We start from the raw sequence: 20,176 nt of genomic DNA on the forward strand, positions 1-20,176 counted from the left end.
CTCTCAGAGCTGTATAGCTGTGGTTTCACATGTGTTTTGTCTCATCAAGTCAAAATCATCTGAAACCTCTAAGAACAGAGGATCAGAAAACAGTTACTGAAAACACATGCTAAGCTAATTACAGTAAACCAAGGGGAGGTGTGTGTAGCTCTTCATCATGTTCAGTGTTTTTTTCTTTTTGCCCTTTTGGCCCTAATCTGTGGCCCAGTAGCTTCCTGCAGAGCCTGTGAAAGCAGAGTGAGAGTGAGAGAAAGACGAGGAATCTGGAAGAGAAGAGAAAATGTCAAAGAAGAAGGAGGCATTGAATTAAGAATGGGAGAGAGACCAGAGAAAGATAATAAAAGAAAGCATGGTTATACAACTCTGAGCCTCAGAAGAGTCTGCCTTTGGCAAGGCTTCTTGAGTATGGCTGCTAAGATAACAAGGCAGGAATTATCTCCCAAAGTGCTATTAATAGCAGGCAAGTCACATCTTGTCCCTCACTGAGAGAGCATCCTGCGCCCAAAGGCACTACTTTCCTATTTCAACCCTTTTTGAAATGTGCATTTTGACAGACATTTGCAAGCTAGGACAGACTGCCAGGACTCTCAATTATAATGGTCTCACCTACTTATCCTTCCTCAGTGTGGCTGTTATTTTTAAGCAATCAGATTAAAGGTCATATGATTGATGGGCTGAGGACTAAGAATATACAAGATTTTGAATTCTAAAATAAGAAAAAGAATTAAAGGTGCAGTGTGTGAGATTTAGTGGCATCTAGCCTTGCAGAGCAGACTTGGCAGAAATGGAATATAATATCCATAAGTATGTTTTGATTAGTGTAAAATCACCTGAAAATAAGAATTGTAGTGTTTTTGTTATCTTAGAATGAATGAAATGAATGATGCACTGCCATGTTGCACTGCCATGTTTTTACAGTAGCCCAGAGTGGACAAACCAAACATTGGCTATAGAGAGGATCTTTAGTAAGTTTTGCAGCCACTGTAGGTTCTCCTACATGCTTAGAAGGGGAGTGGGAGTGGAGGTGTATTCAGTTGGTTGCAATCTGCAACCTCATTGCTTGATGTTACTAAATCCTACACACTGGTCCTTTAAGAAAACAATCTCACCACAAGTTCCATTTAATTGTAGTTTTGGGGCTTTGGATCATATCATATGATCTGCACCAGTCAGTGGAATTGATCCAGTTATAGAAATGCAGATGTTAAAATGTCTCCTTTTTTCTTTTTTTGTTGGAGCATTGTAATCCATGTTTCCACAGACACTTTAAAGGTTCAATGTTCATTCTGGTCTTTGCAGGAAAAAATGAGACCACAAAGCCCCTTTAGTATCTGTTCTGCAGGTTTCAGTCACAAACAATGACATTTGAAGCACATTAAGCCAGTGTGTTTTTGGAATACTTCAAGTCCGTAAGGGTGTCCAAAATATGGAAATTTGAACATCTACAGTTCCAAACTTCATCTGCTGATGACGATTTTGTCATATGATCAAAAGCTCCTGAACAGATACAAAAAGGACCTCATGGGGAGATTGCTTTCTCCATAGCTGTTTCCAACATCCAAAATGATCTTTGACCATTAAAACAGTGGCAGAATGGGATTGCTGTCTTGACCAGCAAGGTGGCCAAACATGTGCATGTCAAAGGTTCCACATTAAATGTATACCTTTATCTTTTCTCTGGTGTAGTTGTCACCTGGCTTTGTAAAGATCAGGATTGACCCACTCTCTGACGCTCTGACGACCTGGCCGTTATGTCAGTGTCACACTAACCTACAGTGATAGTCTTCGAGAGAACAGGAAATTGGCGCTTTAAATCTTGCCCTGCCATCACAGCGCCCACTCTCAACACTCGCAGTCATCCAGAGAGAGAGAGGTATGTACACAAGCAGCCTGTCACCCTTTTGCATATGGCACATTTATTTAAGGAAGGAGTCAGAACAGCAACACAATGTGCTCACTCTCCACACGCCTCCAAGTGACCACCCACCACATCCGCACCAATGAAGAGGTGCACCATACAGTGGACCTGCAGGCTGTTGGTTTTGAAATAGTCTCACTGAGATTTGTCCTCTGCTATTTAATGCTTCACACACATGTACAATTGAATTTGACAGATGGTATTTTTAAACCTCACCTACACATTTTTCTTCGCCGCGTCTCCGCGTACTGAAAGACAAGCTGTTTGCCTTTGGCCTTAGACCTCTGGGATGACCAACAAAGATAGCACTGTATCTTATGTGATAACTCTATATGTGTTTGTCTTTTCTTACTATTATTGCCTCTGCAGCAGTCTCATAATCTCTGCATGGTGGCTGCAGGGATTTGCAGGGATTATAGTTTTCATACCAGCTGCCAGAATTTGTTTTAAACTCTGAGTGGCGTTTGTGGTGAGATAGAGTTTGTAGGAGGGATTCCTAATTTGGTGACAGAAGTGATAACGACAGAGGTTATTTATTTATGACCTCTAACCTTTGGGTAGGAGCGGCCATTCCTTGACACATATATTTGTAAGCGCACATGCTAAGGTCTTTGTGTCTCTCAAATGCTTTAAGACAGTTAAATCTTGGGATGGCAATTTTTTTGGTAAGATTGATCCCAAAAATAATAATACTAAGACTTTATTTTTGGTGCCTGGACAAAATAGTATAGGGGTTGTGGGCTTGCATTGGGGAAGCTTTGGATTCATGACCTCAGTATTTTAAGAATACTGGTTAAAGCTGCATACTAGCATAGAATAAAATTCATACTAAGGACAGTATGAATGGGAAATAATAAAAGAAAACTCTCTTTGAACTTTGACCAAGGATAATCCTAATGCATGTAGAAAATTGAATACAAACAGTTGTAGTGGATACAAAAACCAATGGTGCTAGATTTAAGGTCAGCTGGTCATCAAAGTTAATTACCATCCTCTGGCGTCAGCATGTCCATACACATTTTATGTTGTCACCAGCAGCTGTAGGGGGTCAGTGGGATCTGCAGAAAGAAGAATCAGTTTTCAAACTATGAGAAGAAAAAAAGTATTTAAAGAAAGCCAGCAATCATTGCAGTATTTCAGATGCAACATTTATAGCCTGGGCGCTTCTGTAATTTCTATAATGCATTTATTTTCTTCTTCACTATTCATATTAATACTCAGAAATTTGGGTCACTCTCCTGAAACACACTGATCAAATTAACTTTCAATGTAAATCAATTATGAATAGTGTGTCAAAGGCAGTGTCACAGTTGCAAATCCAATTTGTTCTTATTGTGTAATAATCTATCATTAGAGTCCAGGGAAAGTCAGCGTGACACTGACGTTACCATACAGTAGTCTCTGTATAGGCTAGCTGCTGCTCTTTAGTATATTTCCACTGCAGCTGGCCCTTTAACGAGCGCTTCTTGGCATTGATGGGTGAAAAAAATGTGAATGAAATCCAGCCATTCATAAAAATAGGACACTGCTGCGCTGTGATTGGTCAAACAGGTCCTAATGCATAATGCATGAGCTCATGGAAGGTTATTGGCTACTCGTGTAACAGACAGGGCGCATCCACCAACCAACGTGCGTCTCTACGCGCAGCTCGAGCCCAGGGGAAAAGCGACCGGGCCATTAACGAAAAGCTCAGTCAAGTTTTGTGAGTCGAAGGAGACACATCAGTTTATCAGTGCGCAGACGACTATACGTCTACCAACACACGTTGTTTTTCTCTCTGTGGACATTTCTACCGCTTTTTTCGGATAGAGGACGTTTATACACATACACAAGGTAAGCTGCAATATTTATTATTGCGAGAAGTTGCTTTTAAACAGGAGTGATAAGGTTTAAAAAATCTCTAACGCACTTATAGACTACAAACGAGCTCAACGCCATCTTATTTAAAGCTTTTTACTGTGATAACCATTGTTCAAGTCGCGGATAATTATAAAAAATAGACGTTATAGGTCGTATTTAAGCCCAGTGAGTGTTGTATTTGACCCGCGGTTTATCTGCGTGGATATTGGCTTTGGCTTATCAGCGAGGTCAGACGACTGTTTGTGATTTTTTTTTTTTATGAATGGACGGGCCATTTTTTTCCTCCCTCTGTTTCCACACGGATCGAGTTTCACTTCATTGAGAAAAACAAGGGAGAGGGGGGGGGGGGGGGGGGGGTATGGGTGGGGGAAGGGCGGGGAGGAGGAGTGGAAGGGGTGTCGGGTGATCTTCGCACCCCCCCCTCAAACTCCCCCAGTCTCGGTTGAAACGAAAAAAAGTGTCACCGAAATGTATGTTTGTTGTTAAAAGTTTAGTTTAGAAGTTTAATAGTTCACTTTTTTTTATTCCGCAGTCGACGTGAACACGACAGGCTTTATTAACTGTATGTGGTAAACTTTATGGTGCGTTGAGGGACCACGTTTTAATTCTGTAATATTTCTAGAGTCGACGCATCTGCCATGTAATATTAGTTGCCAGTTACTTAAGTTGTTTATTATACTAAAATAAATTTTCTCTCATATTTATACACTTCTTTTTTTAAATCTGACCTCTAGCAGGAAAGCTGCACTCACTCTTTGCTTTATTTTAACGACTCTCAAATCAGGGCCTTTTATAAACGGCAAAAACTTACCTTTCTGCTCTTGACTGACATGTTGTGAGAACATGGCGCCGCATGAACACACACATGCAGTGAGTGCTCATGTTGTAAGTGCAATATGTGCTCGGCGCCTGTAATAATTGCCCAGCAGCTATCCTTTCTTCGTCATCCATTAACAACAGATAGAGGAGTGAGTCATATCACTCTGCTGAGGGAGATGGAGAGAGGAGGGCCAGAGTTAGTGTGTTATTGTTTATAGGGAACTTATTTCTTCTTCCAAGTGCGCAACAAAAGCAGGTAGTTCAACTCCTGCCAATTATAACAGCATCATTGTCACCCACAATTAAGTTCAAGCTTCTATAACACACTAATTAACTCTTTGACCCCTTTTCTCCCCCACCCCCTGACTATTAAGAGGTGCTTTGCTTTGTAGTACAGACCACAGACTCCAAAGGTTAGGACTCATCTCAACCCAATTCTTTTACTCAAGGTCTCCAAGCTGATTATAGTGAAAAGCAGAGCCCACAGATGGCCAGCGAGTGTAGCTTATATAACTGTGTTACATGTGTTCCATTATGATGCTGTGTTTACACTACTTCCTCTAACTCAGCGTGGCTCTGTTCAAAGAGCTGTTTGTTGTAAAAATAAAAGAGGGATGAGAGAAGATGGTGGCCTCAGTCTGACTTAAAAAAAAAAAAAACAGTTATTATTGTGTTAATGTTTATGCTTGTCACTCTCATGCTCTCTTGTTATGGATGTATTATATTTACACCTGCTGTATGTTTTCTCTTTTTCTTTGGTGTTCTCCAGTGACCCACGAAGGCAACCCAAGGCGCTGTCGCTTTAAAGCCGACACCTCCCCCCACCCCCCCACCCAATATCGGAGCCCCCCCCTTCCCCTCAAAAAAAATCACCCAGATAACATGGACGGCTTCTATGACCAGCAAGTCCCATTTATGGTCCCACCCAGTGTAAGTGGACACGCGCCAGCCTCCTCCACATCACATCCTCACATTCAACCCCCCCCCCCATGGCTCCTCATTATGGATGCAACCTCCTTGTAGATCACAGTGCGTTTTTTTTTTTAAATTTGAATAGCAGACCTATTTATAGCGCACCTCATCTGCATTGACCACCAGGAAGGGAAGTGACATCTTTGTGTTGACGAACGGATCGGCCTGACGTATTTCTCTCCCTTCTTCTTCTCTCCTCCCAACAGCACAAGTCCCACGTAGAGGAACCATCTCACAGCAGGCCTCTGAACGACAGGAAGAGGAAATTTGTGGATACAGAACTCGCCCAGGACACAGAAGGTAAAGTTGCTGCTGTGAATGGAACAGCACAAGTGTGTGTGTGTATGTTACATGCCACTGCAACACGTGGGAGGTGTAGCCCTGTAATTATAGTGTTTTTTTAAACTTATAATTAGATCCACAATGAAATTAGGAGCTTCTACTCAATGTCTTTCACATGTTGATTTGCAGAACTCTTCCAAGACCTCAGTCAGCTGCAAGAGATCTGGATCGCAGAAGGTGAGTTTTACACTCATTTTATTTTATTACAGAATCCTGTAGAAAGTTTTTTTTTCTGATTTAGACTTCTGGATTTGTTCTGTTTTTGTGAAAGTTACACATTTTAACTTCTAACGTGCTTCCACTATTAGAGTGTGATTTATCATTTCGAGGAAACATCTCTTTCTTTCTAAATGGCTAACGGGTTGAAATCGGGCAAGATTGGACATTGAAGATTAACTTGACGAGAATGTGAAACATTCCTATTTTTGTGTTAGCAATTAGAGCAAGAAGAGCAAAGTCCTATGCATGTGAAACTGCTGAGCCAGACCCTTTTTTTGTCTTTGCTTAAAAACAGCTTTTAGCAGTTACTCAACTCCTCTTTTTTATCTTGATTACATCGTTGCCCTTTTAAAACCATTTTTTAACATTTAAGATACTATATAAGCTACAAACCAGTAGATTTTTATTGTCATTTTTTCACCTTTTTCTCCACACTTTATTGGCACATAAAGGTGTTAGGTTGATGGCTATAGAGAGCTTTTAAAGGGGGCCATGCTTGTTTTTCCTCACATGTGACACTCTCCTGTATCTTCACAGCCCAGGTGCCTGATGACGAGCAGTTTGTCCCAGATTTCCAGTCGGATAGCTGTGAGTACTTCTATTGTTCATGTCTGATTATTGTTAGTCTGCATGTTCCCCCTGAAGGGACTCTGTAACTGGCTTTAAAAGAGAAAAACCTCCGGTCATGATTAGGATGGTTTATCCATGCCTGGCTCCAGACCGCTGCATTACTGTCCACATCTATGATTTTTTTTTTTTTCAAATAGCAGGCTGAATATCAGGGTTTGTTGTTTTTTTTGCAGCTTTATATCAAAATTATTCATCGCTTGACATAAAAGAGCTTTTTCTTTATGAGTAACTGTCCCTGACCATTTGCCTAGGTCACTCCTCTTTTATTACGATTTCTCCATCCTGCCGATGACAAACACCATTCTTTGTCTTCAAAAAACACATCTCTGGGAAAGAGCTCCTCTCCCCTTCTCTCTCTCTCTCTCTTCCTCTCTTTCTCTCTCCCTCTCCACCATTTTGAGTTTAATCAGCCGATTGGCATGGGGCATCACATGAGCCAAGCTCCTAATCTGATTTCACACTTTCCCGCACTCGGGCCCTGCTGCTGGAGTGGGCTAGATTCCAGTGGATAGGGCGGCTTCAGAGTCCTCCTTCTTTACCCCCCTCCCAAAAAAAAAAAATCACATCCTCAACGAGCTCCCTGTTTGTCTTTAAGCTGCGACAGAGGGATGTATTTGAATTATGCCCGATGGAGCATTTTATGACCTCTCCCCCTCTCCTCCTCCCCTCTGTCTTTCTTAGTTTATGTTTTTGTCTGACGCGTAGGATGTGGAGACAGGGTGCGGTCTTTGTCGGGGCTGTCTTTTTCTTTTCTTCTTCTTTTTTTTTTTTTTTTTTTAAATCTTGGTTAGTGTGAAGCAGTGATCACCAGACCTGCATCCCTGCAACATATTATTGAGGTCAATACATTGAGATGGACGGCATGGTCTTGTATACAGGGGGCCCACTGAAGGTTGTGAGAGTGTGTGGAGTGTTTGTGGTACAGTGCTTGACCTTGTACTGTCAGTATGATGTGTGTGTGTGTGTGTGTGTGGGTTTTGGAGTATGTGTGAGACGCAGAGAAGAGCAAGTTTGGCAATTGCTGCCGTTGCCAGGCTGCAGGCCATTTTCTCTCACAACTTGCCTATTCACCGATCCCAGGTTTGCCGATATGAGCTACACAGTCAGTTGGACATCACGCTCATCCTCACACTCTCTTTACCCAGGCCCAAGCTATATACATATAATGCTGTGGAGTAGAGAGGAGGCGGCTTGTCTGTTAATCTACCCCACTGTGCACCAGTTCAGAGTAAGAAAAGATGCCTAATCTCCTCATTATTTACTTTTCTCTGTGTGTGAGGAGTCTCACTTGAGCCATCAGGTTTCGCAGCGCACACACACTTACAAGGGAAGCTCACGTGTCCATTGTTAACTCTGCTTAGGTCCATCAGCACCCTCAGTGATTTATTTGGCTCCCGCTCCTCTGTGCCCGGGGATCTAGTTTCTGCCTGGCTATTATGTGGCGCCCCGGAAACTGCAGCCGATACTCAGAAAGCTGCAGCTAGTGTCTAATGGTTACAGCGCGAAGAGAAGGAAAATCATTCAAGCGCCATTAGATTACAGCCACACTGATTCATGGGTATTGGTATTGGCCTGCCTTAATGGAAATGAGACGAGAAGTTTGATAGCTTGTGTGTGTGCAGCACAGTTAGTATCATGCTACCTTTACAGTAGCGGCGCTCGGATAGATGGTTGTTTTCAGAGAGAGCAGAGTCGGCCGTCATTAAGGCGGATGATAAATAGCTGCTAAGTGGCTGTGTCAGTCGAGGGAATACGCAGACATTGTCCAAGCATCCATTTATCCATCAGTTCTAAATGCGGTTAAGATAACTGCTGTACTTCTGTTTATGGCTAATATCTAATGCACTCAATCGTGTTGTTTCTCTGTGCGTCTCCTTCTATTTAGTGATGTTTCATGGCCCGCCACCAGCCAAGATCAAGCGAGAGCTGACGCCCTCCAAAGAGCTTTCTCCCTGTCACCAGGAGAGGAGTCCCATGCCCTACGGAGAGAAGTGCCTTTACAGCTACAGGTACATTATGTTTAATTGTATATCTACACAATAAAAGCACCCACATGATAGCGTTATTGATTCTCCCTCTGATGTTGACTGATGTTTTTCCATCTTTTCATCCACAGTGCCTGTGACAGGAAGCCCACCCCCGGGTTCAAGCCATTAACTCCTCCCTCCACGCCAGTCTCTCCTTGCGGCCCAACCAGCACAGCAGGAACGCACCCGCTGAGTGAGCAGACCCCTCCCCCTCACCCCCATGTAGCCAATCCGACTCCAGGGCCGCATCCAGTGCACGTTCAGCAGCAGCAGCAGCAGCCTATAACGACGAGAGCGGGCCAGCACAACCAGCAAGCGCTCCCGGTCCACAGCCACAGCCCGCCCTTCGCCGTGCCCTGCACCCTGATCAGCCAGGATGCCAACAGCTTCTCACCTGAGCACAGGTGAGCGACTCCTCACAGAGCCCAGCCTCATAATCTGGTTGGGAGACATGTGCAGTCAGTGTTCGATTTAGTGTTCGAAATACTTCACGGTGTCTCACCACTTTTCTCCCTTCTCCCCTTTTCATAGGTTCCAGAGGCAGATGTCAGAACCATGTCTACCTTTCCCCCCATCAGAGAGTCAAGGGCGCCCTCAGTTCTTGCCGCAGCCCCCCAACAACAACAACAACAATAACGGCAGCAGCAGCAGTAACAGTCTGCCACGTGAAGGCCGGCCACCGTACCACCGGCAGATGTCAGAGCCCCTGGTCGCTGTGCCTCCCCAGGGTTTCAAGCAAGAGCTCATCGACCCTCGATACACCGAGCAGGGCGTCCCCACCATGGGCCCCCCTGGTCCACCCCCGTGCCCCCCACGTCAGGCTGCTTTCCACCCAATGGCCATCAAGCCGGAGCCTCGCGACTTCTGCTTCGATTCTGGTGAGTGAAATGTTGAGTTGAGATGATTCCTCCAGATGCCCCCCCCCACCACCACCACCACCACTTTCTCACCAAGCGAGGTAGTCCCCTGCTAGCTGAGTGAATGTAATTGTCCAAGGACATATGCGAGTAGAGCAGGGAAAAAGGGCGAGGAATGTTTGTTCTGGCGACTGACACACGACTGTGAGTTTTAGCATGCGGCAGAGGCCTGAGCGCACACAGGTGCTCCTTTCACACACACATACACACACTCTTTCAAATCCTGATCTGCATCATTCCTCCTGAGTCACGCCGCCAAAGTAAAAGTGGGTCTTTTAGCTCAGCCTTAAGCCTCTAAGGGCAAAAAGTAAATGGGTCATCCAAGCCAGGTGCAGAAAACCTCTTCACTGAGCCTACCTGGAATAGATCTAGGCCAGCCCCCCCCCTTCCCCCCCAGGACATAATGACCTGCAGCACGGCAAGTTGATTGTAAAAGTCTGGAAATTCTCCACTCAGTTGTGCAGGTCCCGACAAGCGGCGTCAGTCCTCTCGGTAAACAGCGACGGCAGACACGGTGTTTACTCACATGGTGTAAATCAAACAGGCGAGCACAACAGTCGGTACATTGTTTGATCCCAACGCCCACATGGCCAGCTGTCCCTGCTCGGCTGCATTAACATCCTCTCTTCGAAACGCTGCAACTTATTTATTTATTATTTTATTTTGAATCTGTATCTTTTCTCGCACAGGCTCTCTCATATACTCTCTTTCCCTTTTTTTTTTTTTTTTCTTTTTTAATGTGCGTGGAGAGTGACCGGCTGGTCATGCAATGATGTAATGACAAATCCTCTTAGCTTCTTATGGCCTTTAAATACCTACGTCACAGAGAGGCCTACCGTCTCTAGATGGACAGAGGATGTGCATGTTCGGCATACTGACGTGGGGACATATTGTCTCCGCTCCCTCATCCCCCCCCAGTGTTGGTGGTCTATAGACTGTGCCAAAACCATTGATGTAGATCTAAAGCCCCAATTTGAATCCATGCACGTGTTTCTTTGATTCTCCCTTTTCTTTTCTTTCTCTCTCTCTCTCTCTCTCTCGCTCTCTCGCTCTCAATGCTCGCATGGTAAGACTCTTCTAAAGCGAGGACAAGTGGGGGCAGAGACTCGAGGAAACACTTGCTCAAGATTGATCTCTGGTTGTCTTATCAGTAGACAGGAAACAGAAATAATGGCTGGGGGTGGGGGTAGGAGGGGGGTTGGTATGCACCGCAGAGACACCGCGAACGGAAGACAGGCCTCGACCCCTTGGGGGAGGTGGTGGTGGTGGGGGCTGCTATAACTTGATTGTCATTGAGATTTAATACAGCAGCCATGGTGCTAATCCTGTTTAAAGGCTTGGTAGACATGCGAAGGATGTTGTGTGCTGTGCAAGGGTACTCAGATCTGGGCTGTCGTCCACTCCTGTGTGAGAGAGAGTGAGAGAGACTGGAGAGCTGTTATAGCTGCAAATGAACACGACCAGCAAGTGGACAAAAAAGCAACTTTTCCTCCCGATCTGTATATTTATCAGCATGACTTCACTTCACTAATATAGCTCCGGGGGCCGCCATCCATACAAAGTAAAGCTACTGTATCAAAGCAGTGTATCTTTATACAGAGTGGCACTGGTCCAAATATATCTGTCAGCTGCGAGGTGGATCTTGATGTATTGCACATTTGATATGACAGTGAGGTTGGGATGTCTCTGGTCTAAATTTACACACCCATCTTTCTTTGTTTACAGAAGTGCCTAACTGTCAGTCATCATTTGGGAGAGCGGGGAGCTTCTACCAAAATAACCATGAAAGTAAGTACACGTTCTTTTTGCTGTTTTTTTTTTTTGTCATCTCTCGGCTGTTTGAATCATTTCATTAGCGAAGTCTTTTGTGACCCTGGGTCCGTGTGACTTATCGAGCTGCTGAAAGCTCGGCGCGGGTGACCGCCGAGTTGAAAGAATAGCGGTCAGCAGCATTCAGATGACAGCTCAAGGGGAAGTGAAATCTATCAATGAATCCTGTGTAGCCTCTCAACATAAATACAGTACATTTCTCACATCGGCGGCTCGCAAGAAGCTCAGTGCAGCGCAGCCTTCCAACTGTTGGGAAGCTGCCTAGCTTTGGATTACTGGTTAGAGCGTGGCCTCTGGCCTTCATCTCAGTGCAACTGTCTGCTTCCCACGCTCTATATACTGTTCCACTCCATCTTATTAACTCTGCTTTTCTTTTCAATTTCAGGCTTCTCCTTCGACAGAGATCCTCACCTGTACTTTGATGATACCTGTGTGGTCCCCGAAAGATTAGAAGGTGAGACTCCCAACAACTTTTAATATGTAAAGAATTAGACTATATGAGCATTTTCTGAGTCCACTCTTTTGGCTGCTCATGGTGTATAATGAACAAGCAAGTCCACTTCACAGTTACCATCTGGCAGGAATGTCTCACCACACTGTGGCCGTGATGGAGCACAGAGCTGACCGACACTTTTTTTCTCTCTCTCTCTCTCTCTTTCTCTCTCTTTTTCCTTTTTTGTATCTTTCTATACCCACTCCCTCCACTTCTGCCTTTTCATTCTTCTTCCACTCACAGGTAAAGTAAAACAGGAGCCCTCTGTCTATCGAGATGGACCCCCTTACCAGCGTCGTGGCTCCCTGCAGCTCTGGCAGTTCCTGGTCACTTTGCTGGATGACCCAGCCAATGGCCACTTCATTGCCTGGACCGGTCGTGGCATGGAGTTCAAACTCATTGAGCCTGAAGAGGTGAGTTCCTGCTGTCCACCACTGCTCATGTGTTTTCTGACTAACTTGCACTACATATTCAGGCTCTTATATTATATTTTGACCTCTTTGCTTCAGGTGGCTCGTCGCTGGGGCATCCAGAAAAACAGACCGGCCATGAACTACGACAAGCTGAGCCGCTCCCTGCGTTACTACTACGAGAAGGGCATCATGCAGAAGGTAAAGGCACGTTCACCTTTTTTTTCTTTCCCACCACCCTCTCTTCCCCAAGCAACTGTGTGCAAAATGGGGCTAAAATAGTGATATTTGAATACAAGGTCCAAACCAATCCCACCGGCTTCATTTCCTCTTCTACTAAATATATTAGTCTTTTTTTGTTCTGTATGGTGTTTAAAGCCTCAGATTTCAAACAGTCAATCAGAATAAGTCTCAAATTTGAGGGTGGATACGTCAGGGTATGGGAAGCGAAGGAAATTAAACCTGGTTCATAAGTATGCGTGCACTCAGAACCCACAAAAAGAATTAACCAAAGAGGTTTCATGTAAGTAAAATATGTTTTTCTCTGACATCTGCTTTCAGGTGGCAGGTGAGAGGTACGTGTACAAGTTTGTGTGCGACCCCGAGGCTCTCTTCTCCATGGCCTTCCCCGACAACCAAAGGCCCAACCTGAAGGCCGACCCAGACAGCCTGCCGGGGCTGGACGACGACACTGTGCCCCTGACCCACTACGACGACACCACTCCCTACCTGCTGGACGCTGGGGAGCAGTGCGTGGCGGGCTTGCCCTTCCCAGACGGCTACGGCTACTAACACGCAGCGGGGTCCTTGACGCACAACACACATGTACACGCAAACACTCCCAAAGTCTCTCGATGCCCACTCTTTTTTTTAACAAAAAAACCCAGAGCTAGAACTGCTGAGCAGCTCGGAGGGAAAACCCTGCGCTCTCCTCCTCCGCCCTGGAAAAACCTTCTGACAGACTAAAACTCTGAAAGATCCCCAGCCAAGAATGAATGAGGGAAAAACCTGCAAAAGCTTTTCTACTGCACCATCATATGAAAAAAAAGAGAGAGAGAAAGAAAGGGAGAGGTTTGTGAAACCAGTGGCGGTGTACTGGACTCGGTAGCTCTGCCCCACGTTGCAAGCTTGGTGAAGTAAGGCGAGGAGGCCGCTGCTGACACAGAGACCAAACGAAGCAAGAAGGCCTCGGACCGCCAACTTTAAACGAACTGACAGACACCCCGCCCCCCCCCTCCTCTTCTTTGTACAAGACTGCAAGAGTTGTTACATTTTTGATTTTGTGACAATCTGCTTTTTCTTAAAAACAATCAAATAACCAACAGAGGGTAATCTTTTAAAGTCTAATGAGATATTCTAAATGCAGCACTATTCTATAGTTGCCTTTTTGGGTCCCCCCATTTTTATGTCACCACATCTGAACTATATAAGATCCGTGAAAGGGCTTTAATTTGCAAACACGGATTGACAAAAAAAAAAAAACTCTCACACACACACAACATATTGTGAACCCACAAATCAGTTTGTTTTCTGTAGATATGACTCTCTTTTTTTTCTTTTTTTTTTTTTTTTTTAAATATGCCAGCTGTTCCACACTTCTGTTGAGACTTTAGAGACCCGGAGCTCTCAGGATCCTGGGCCGTCGCTGTATTTCAGGCTAGTCGATTGGGCTGCTCTCTCTTGTAAATGTTGTGTTCTTTAATCGTTCTGCCCATGTAAGAGATTGTATCCGCTTCCCTTTAGAGACTGCACCCCTCCTCCTCCTCCTCCTCCTCCTCCATCTCCATGTCTGTTCATCACTGCTGGGTCCTTTTTTATCGGTCATGTTTAGGGACGATTAGCACTCCATCTCCTCCATTTTTTTTCAAAAGGGATGCATATGCAAGTACATATTTCCCCCGAGGAGTCAAAGAAGTTATTATGTATGATAAATGGTCATGTTGCTCCTTTTTTTTTTTTTTTTTTTTTTTTTTTCGTATTTCTGTCTGGGTGCTTAATGTTTCCTCGGCAGTGTACTAGTACCTCTGATGCACCAGTATGGCAGGAGCATCAGGATGTTTGCATGCAAAAAAGGTGTCAAACTTGACTCCTTCTTTTGGACACACTCACAAGTTGTCAACAGGAGACCTCTGCTTCTCTTTGCATGGTGTAATCAGTCAAGACTGTGTGTCCACTAACATATCGCTTTACTGTCTCTGGACAAAGAAGATATTTGTGATATTCTCTGCATTTTTTTTTTTTGTGTTCATTATCTGTGTTTCTTGAATGGGGGCAAAGACAAACTTATATAAAGTATATATTTTTGCTATAAGGCTGCATTTGTTTTGATTTTAATGTATAAGCTGTATAGTTCTGGCTCTAATAGACATGTACCTTTTTAAAAAACAAAACGACAAAAACAATCCTCAGTCCTTTATGATGCTACTACTGCAGACTGTTTCTTTAAGAGGCCTCTGTATTGGGTTGGAGAATAGATGAGAAGATGTTTTTATCTCGGTAGTAAACTATGTGTGTGTGTGTGAAGGCCAGAGTTCCAACAAAGGCTGCACTGAAGACACACATTATATCATGGGATCCACCCCAGGCACAGGGATTGTCTGCACTTGTATAGGCTTCAGTCCCCTCCCCTCACAATGTGTTTCTTACACTGCTGAGTTTATGATAATCTGTACTGGGTACAATAAACAGTCCTCTATGCTTCACTGCCTGCAGTCATGGTGTGTTTCATCATTTTCTCCTCCACCTCTCCCCCCTCTAGCTTGGAGTCAGTCAGCTGACTGGCTGCTGTGGTCTGGCAGTCACTGTGCTTGACCTGGCTGATTTCTGAGTCACATGCTTCTCCTGACTCTTTCTGACACATTTCTAGGTAAATGATTACTCTCCTTTAACTCTCTGCAATTGTGCTTTAGGCATGTCTGGGTAGCTGTGTACTCATTCCACTTGCTTCATTTTCTTCAACACTTTAATTAGTGCTTAAGCTCATTCAAGTGAGCATTGTTTAATTAATCCACACAAAGAGAATGTTTGATTTACATTTGGGTGTTTTTTTTAGGAACAAAGACAAGGCTTCATAGGTTAACTAGCTCTGCAATCACTGAATATTAAACCAAATCCCAATCTGCTCACTGCTTCTGTCAGCTGTGAACACATACTGCACAGTAGCTGAGCCTAGGAAAAAGATTTATTGACTATTTTAATATTAATGGGTTCTTTTATGTTCTCATGGTCAGGTGAGATTCATTAGTAAATAATTCACAATTTGATAGCGTAAACCTACAGTGAGCTCTGAGAAGAAAGACATATTTGACATGTCATCGGGGCACGAGATTTAATTTCAAAAATCATAATTATTAATCAAAAAAGGAAAACATTTCTTTATGCTGTTGTTTGACGCTTATTTGAGTTTGTAGAATTATTCATGAGTTCCAGTATTAAATGTGACTGAGAACAGGGTAAGCCATAAATATTAAAATATCCAATACATGCTCTCTTGTACATTGACTGTGAGGTAATAGTGAATATACAGGCTGAGATAAGTCCAGGATAAATCAATGTACTGTAGCTGTAATAATGTGTGTCCAGCAGCTTCTGTATTAACAGGACTATGAGAGGCTCTATGAAGTTGAACTTTGGAGTAGTGCTTTGACCTAAAAGCTAACATCAGCACGTCAACATGCTAACAATGACAATACAAGCATGTTGATGTTTAGTAGTTATAAGGTTTACTGTGGGCAACATTTTAGTTTAGTGTGTTAACATGCTAGCATTTGCTAATTAGCACTAAACCAAAAGATTGTCCCTCAGTTTTCTCAGTGTTTGGTCATAAACACAAGTACTACTGGACAAACTGAAGTATTGGGGGTAAAAAAGTTATTACAATTTAGCCTCTGGGGACCATGATTGGTACCAGATTTTACAACAATCCATGTGATTGTTGTGGTGATATTGCAATGACACAATGAAACATTTTGCTGGAGGTACTAAGAGAAAAGTTAAGATAGACTTAAGTTATTAGGATACACCCATTAGGAACAATGAATGCTTGTACCAAGTTTTTCTCCAATCTATCCAGTAGATGTTGAGCTAATTCACTAAATTAGTGTGACGTTTGACTTGATGATATAGTCATGGGATCAAAAAAAGTCATCAGAATTCAACATCTCGGGACCATAGATGTCTGCACTACATTTCATGGCAAATGGTCCAATAACTGTCAAGATACTTAAATCTGAAAGTGGCGGACTGACCGACATTGACCGAATCACCACAAAGTTGGGATTGTGTTGATATTTCATGGAACATCTATTGAGTACTTTAAAACTTTTAATTCTAAAGTTTCATACATAGAATGGGAGAGTACCACCTGATGAACCCTGAGTTCACTGTGAGGTAATTGGTTTGTGGTAATCTGATTCACTTATTCACGTTTTTTCCTTATATGTATGGGCCTATTGTATAATTTATAACCCAATAAGTGTTGTTTGATTAGCTTATTGGTTTTAATGAGTGAACACTAGCTGAAGACATGTGAGTTATGTTTTGTTTCGCAACCATCAGCTTTCCCAACATTCACAATGCTTCCCTGAGGCATGTGCAGTTGTTTTTACAATATGTCTTGAACTGACATTGGGAGCGTGATGCTATCTGGTACAGTGTGTGATAAAAGTGTGAAGCTTTAGACTCGGGTATTGTTTTGATGGCCAGCAGCACTCTGCCTGCTGTTGAGTGAGAGCCTTATCAAACCACAGAGTGTAAAAGCCAAGCTCTGGTCTCCAGTAACACAGGCTGGCAGGCAATTTTCCATTGATTGAGAGGACAGAGTGCCTTTGAATGCTATGAAAGGCCTTTTAGTGTGGCCATGGGAGGTGCCCTGCCCTGATATTGCATGTTAGTGCGAGTATAGTTGTTTCCATCACTCATAACAGTTGTTTTTTTCTTTTTCTTTTATTTTTTTGAGATAAATTCTACTCCTAGGTGCCCTTTGTGTTTCTTGAGTTTTTTTTTTCAGGATTTGGTGGAGGTGTATGAGCAGCTCAGTCACCAGACCAGAATAAAATGTTGGTATTATACATTTATGCAAACCACAGATATGTTGAATCTCTACATTTCAATATGTGTAATATGTAACATATCAACATTTGTACAGTATGTATCATATGGAAAGTGATATAATTCAGGTTACATTTGTGCTATTGGATGGATGCTAGAGAAAAGCATCAAAACATAGATATAATACAAGGCATAGTCAAAATGTATAGATAAAAGTTTTTGCTTGTTTTTTTTATTTAAATCCTTTAAATGTGTGGGTGCCAAAATTTGGAACAGTTTGCAGGATAGAATGAGATGTAGTTTAAAAAACAGGCGTAAAACTTTTAGCGAAAGGAAACAGAAGACAGAGTTTAGCCAATGTACTTAACCATTCTCGTCTCCTCTCTTAGTTTAATGAGCAGTGTCTGATGAATACACAACAAAAGAAGTGCCTAAAATCAGTGAGTTCTTGAAAGACATCTCTTGTCAGAATTATGTAGATCATGCAATCCATCAGTCACAAATATTTTGAGCCTGTCCAGATTCCTGAGTTCAATCCTGGGCTTAGAAAACAGTAGGTTGATCAAAAATAAATCTAATCAAGAGGTCCACTTGCTAACTTTTCCAGAATAAATCGATTTAGTATATGGACTGGCTTTAATATTTTTGGTCATGTGTTTGTCTTACCCAATCAATCATTGTAAGTTTTTTTGCAACCCTTGTAAACGGTGGAGTTCATACTAAAATTTCCAAAGTGGTAGACAGACTGACAGACAGACTGACAGACATTGCCAGCCCTGAAGCCCTGCCACAAGGCAAGGCTAAACATCACCACTTCCCTTCTTCCTATCTTGCTCGATATACCTTTCCTTCCCACATAACAGACTTACTATCCTCAAGATTAAACCATGAGTCCAGTATAATAGTCCTGATCTGTTTAAAAGGAGCAAGTGAAGCTTTGTAAAACATCACGTTGCCTTGGAAACAGCCATCACCTATACAGAAAGTCTCCTCCATGTAGAGTGCCACTTGTTGACCTGCTAAAGGTTATCAATGAGGTATGGACAGAATGTATACATGTTAGAGAGATACTTTAGGGCGCCAAATGTATGAAATAAAAAAAAGGCTGCATCATAAACATCAAACTAAATCAATACATACACTATTAAAGAGAGCTTGATACATGGCCCTGGGTCTGTGCAGGGAGAAAAGTGGACAGAACAAATGGGTCGTCCATCAACATACATTATGCCACATGACCACTGGCTGCTTCCAAGTAAATTATTGATCCAGATACAAGCCACGGCAGCTCATGCGTAATGTGGTTTCAGCTTTGAATCTTCAGACCATGGCAGGCACTCAGTGTGTCAATACACACAGACACATGCACGCACATACACACACACATACATTTGTATAGCTATCTTAGTGAGGACACTCTGACATAATGCAATGCCTAACGCCTAACCTTAACCACCACAACTAAATGCGTAAACCTAGCACTTACCTTAAACTAAACCTAAACCCAATTCTAACTTTGACCCTAAAATCAAGTCTAAAGCCTGAAACGGCTCTTTGAATGTCCTCACTTTGTTAAAATGTCCTCACTTTCCCAGTGTAAAACTCAAATTGGTTCTTACAGTGATATCTTTACAAGTACACACACACACACACACACACACACACACACACACACACACACACACACACACACACAAAGCCTCCCACTATCATTTAAGAGTGTGAACTACTCAGTTCTGCCTACGACTACCTGAGAAATATGGGTCATTCTGGAAAGAAGGGAGCAGCACAAATCTTTCACATTATTTGGCCAACACGTTGTGTTTTCACAATCCTAATTACCATGGTGAGATGTTGGTGCTAAAACTGTGTTACATAACTGATTTCTCACAAACATGTACACAAACACTTACACACACACACCACCCACAAGCTTGCTTTCATATTTATTTCACATGAAATGTCGCTGCCCTCTAGTGGACAAGTACCTTTCCTACTAGAACACAAGAACTAAGGTGTCCAGTATCCATAATAATATAATAATAAGTCTTACATAGCAAGATTTAGGTTACAGAATATAATTATAGAGCATATTATTTGAAAAATTAGATTATCTAATCTTATTTTGAGTTCAGCTGCTCTCTCCAACAGGGACTTTGAGCCCGTTTGGGAAGAGATGATGTGGCAGAGATGACAGGTACGCCAAAATATTTCTTCAGCACTGCTGAGCATTACTCATGGAAACCATTTTTTAATGAGCTGGTTTTTCTGCTGGCGTTATCTATGTGGTTTCGAAGGATAATGAGAACAATACCAGTGAGATTTTTTGGGGGGGATAACCTGCTAATGGAAAAGAGAGAATATAAAAGGTCTATGCTGAGAGAAAAAATATTCACATTTGAGGAGTTGGAAACAGAGAATTTGGACTTTTTTTGTTTGTTAAAGAATAACCCCAAACAATGAATCAATTATCAGTCTAGCTGGTGATTAATTTAAAAGTTGGCAACTAATTGATTAATTACCTAATTGTTGCAGCTCTAGACAAAACAATACAAAATCAATTTTGTAGCCATTCTGGAGCTTTCCATTATATCACATAATCTTCCTCAGCAGGGAATATTCAAAGTTCCAAGGTGAGGTGATAAGATACTTCAGTATAGATACATATACAGTATTACATACTTCAGTAC

General features: G+C 42.8%; 1 protein-coding gene across 2 annotated transcripts; it reads left to right on the forward strand.

Moving 5' to 3' along the window:
* Window positions 1–3,659: 3,659 nt before the first annotated feature.
* On the forward strand, window positions 3,660–15,135 carry etv5a (ETS variant transcription factor 5a). Of its 2 annotated transcripts, none has more exons than XM_053329200.1 (13): window positions 3,660–3,751; window positions 5,379–5,527; window positions 5,776–5,869; window positions 6,041–6,088; window positions 6,668–6,718; window positions 8,646–8,769; window positions 8,877–9,191; window positions 9,319–9,665; window positions 11,430–11,492; window positions 11,920–11,988; window positions 12,271–12,440; window positions 12,537–12,644; window positions 12,999–15,135. In XM_053329200.1, exons 2-13 carry the CDS (start codon window positions 5,480–5,482, stop codon window positions 13,227–13,229), a joined length of 1,668 nt encoding a protein of 555 aa, XP_053185175.1. In that variant the 5' UTR covers window positions 3,660–3,751; window positions 5,379–5,479; the 3' UTR covers window positions 13,230–15,135. The 2 variants fall into 2 exon arrangements, with proteins under 2 accessions (XP_053185175.1, XP_053185176.1); XM_053329201.1 differs by having other exon boundaries at window positions 12,537–12,638.
* The last annotated feature ends 5,041 nt before the right edge of the window (window positions 15,136–20,176 follow it).

Source organism: Scomber japonicus, chromosome 11 (assembly GCF_027409825.1).
Source record: "Scomber japonicus isolate fScoJap1 chromosome 11, fScoJap1.pri, whole genome shotgun sequence".
NCBI lineage: Eukaryota > Metazoa > Chordata > Actinopteri > Scombriformes > Scombridae > Scomber > Scomber japonicus.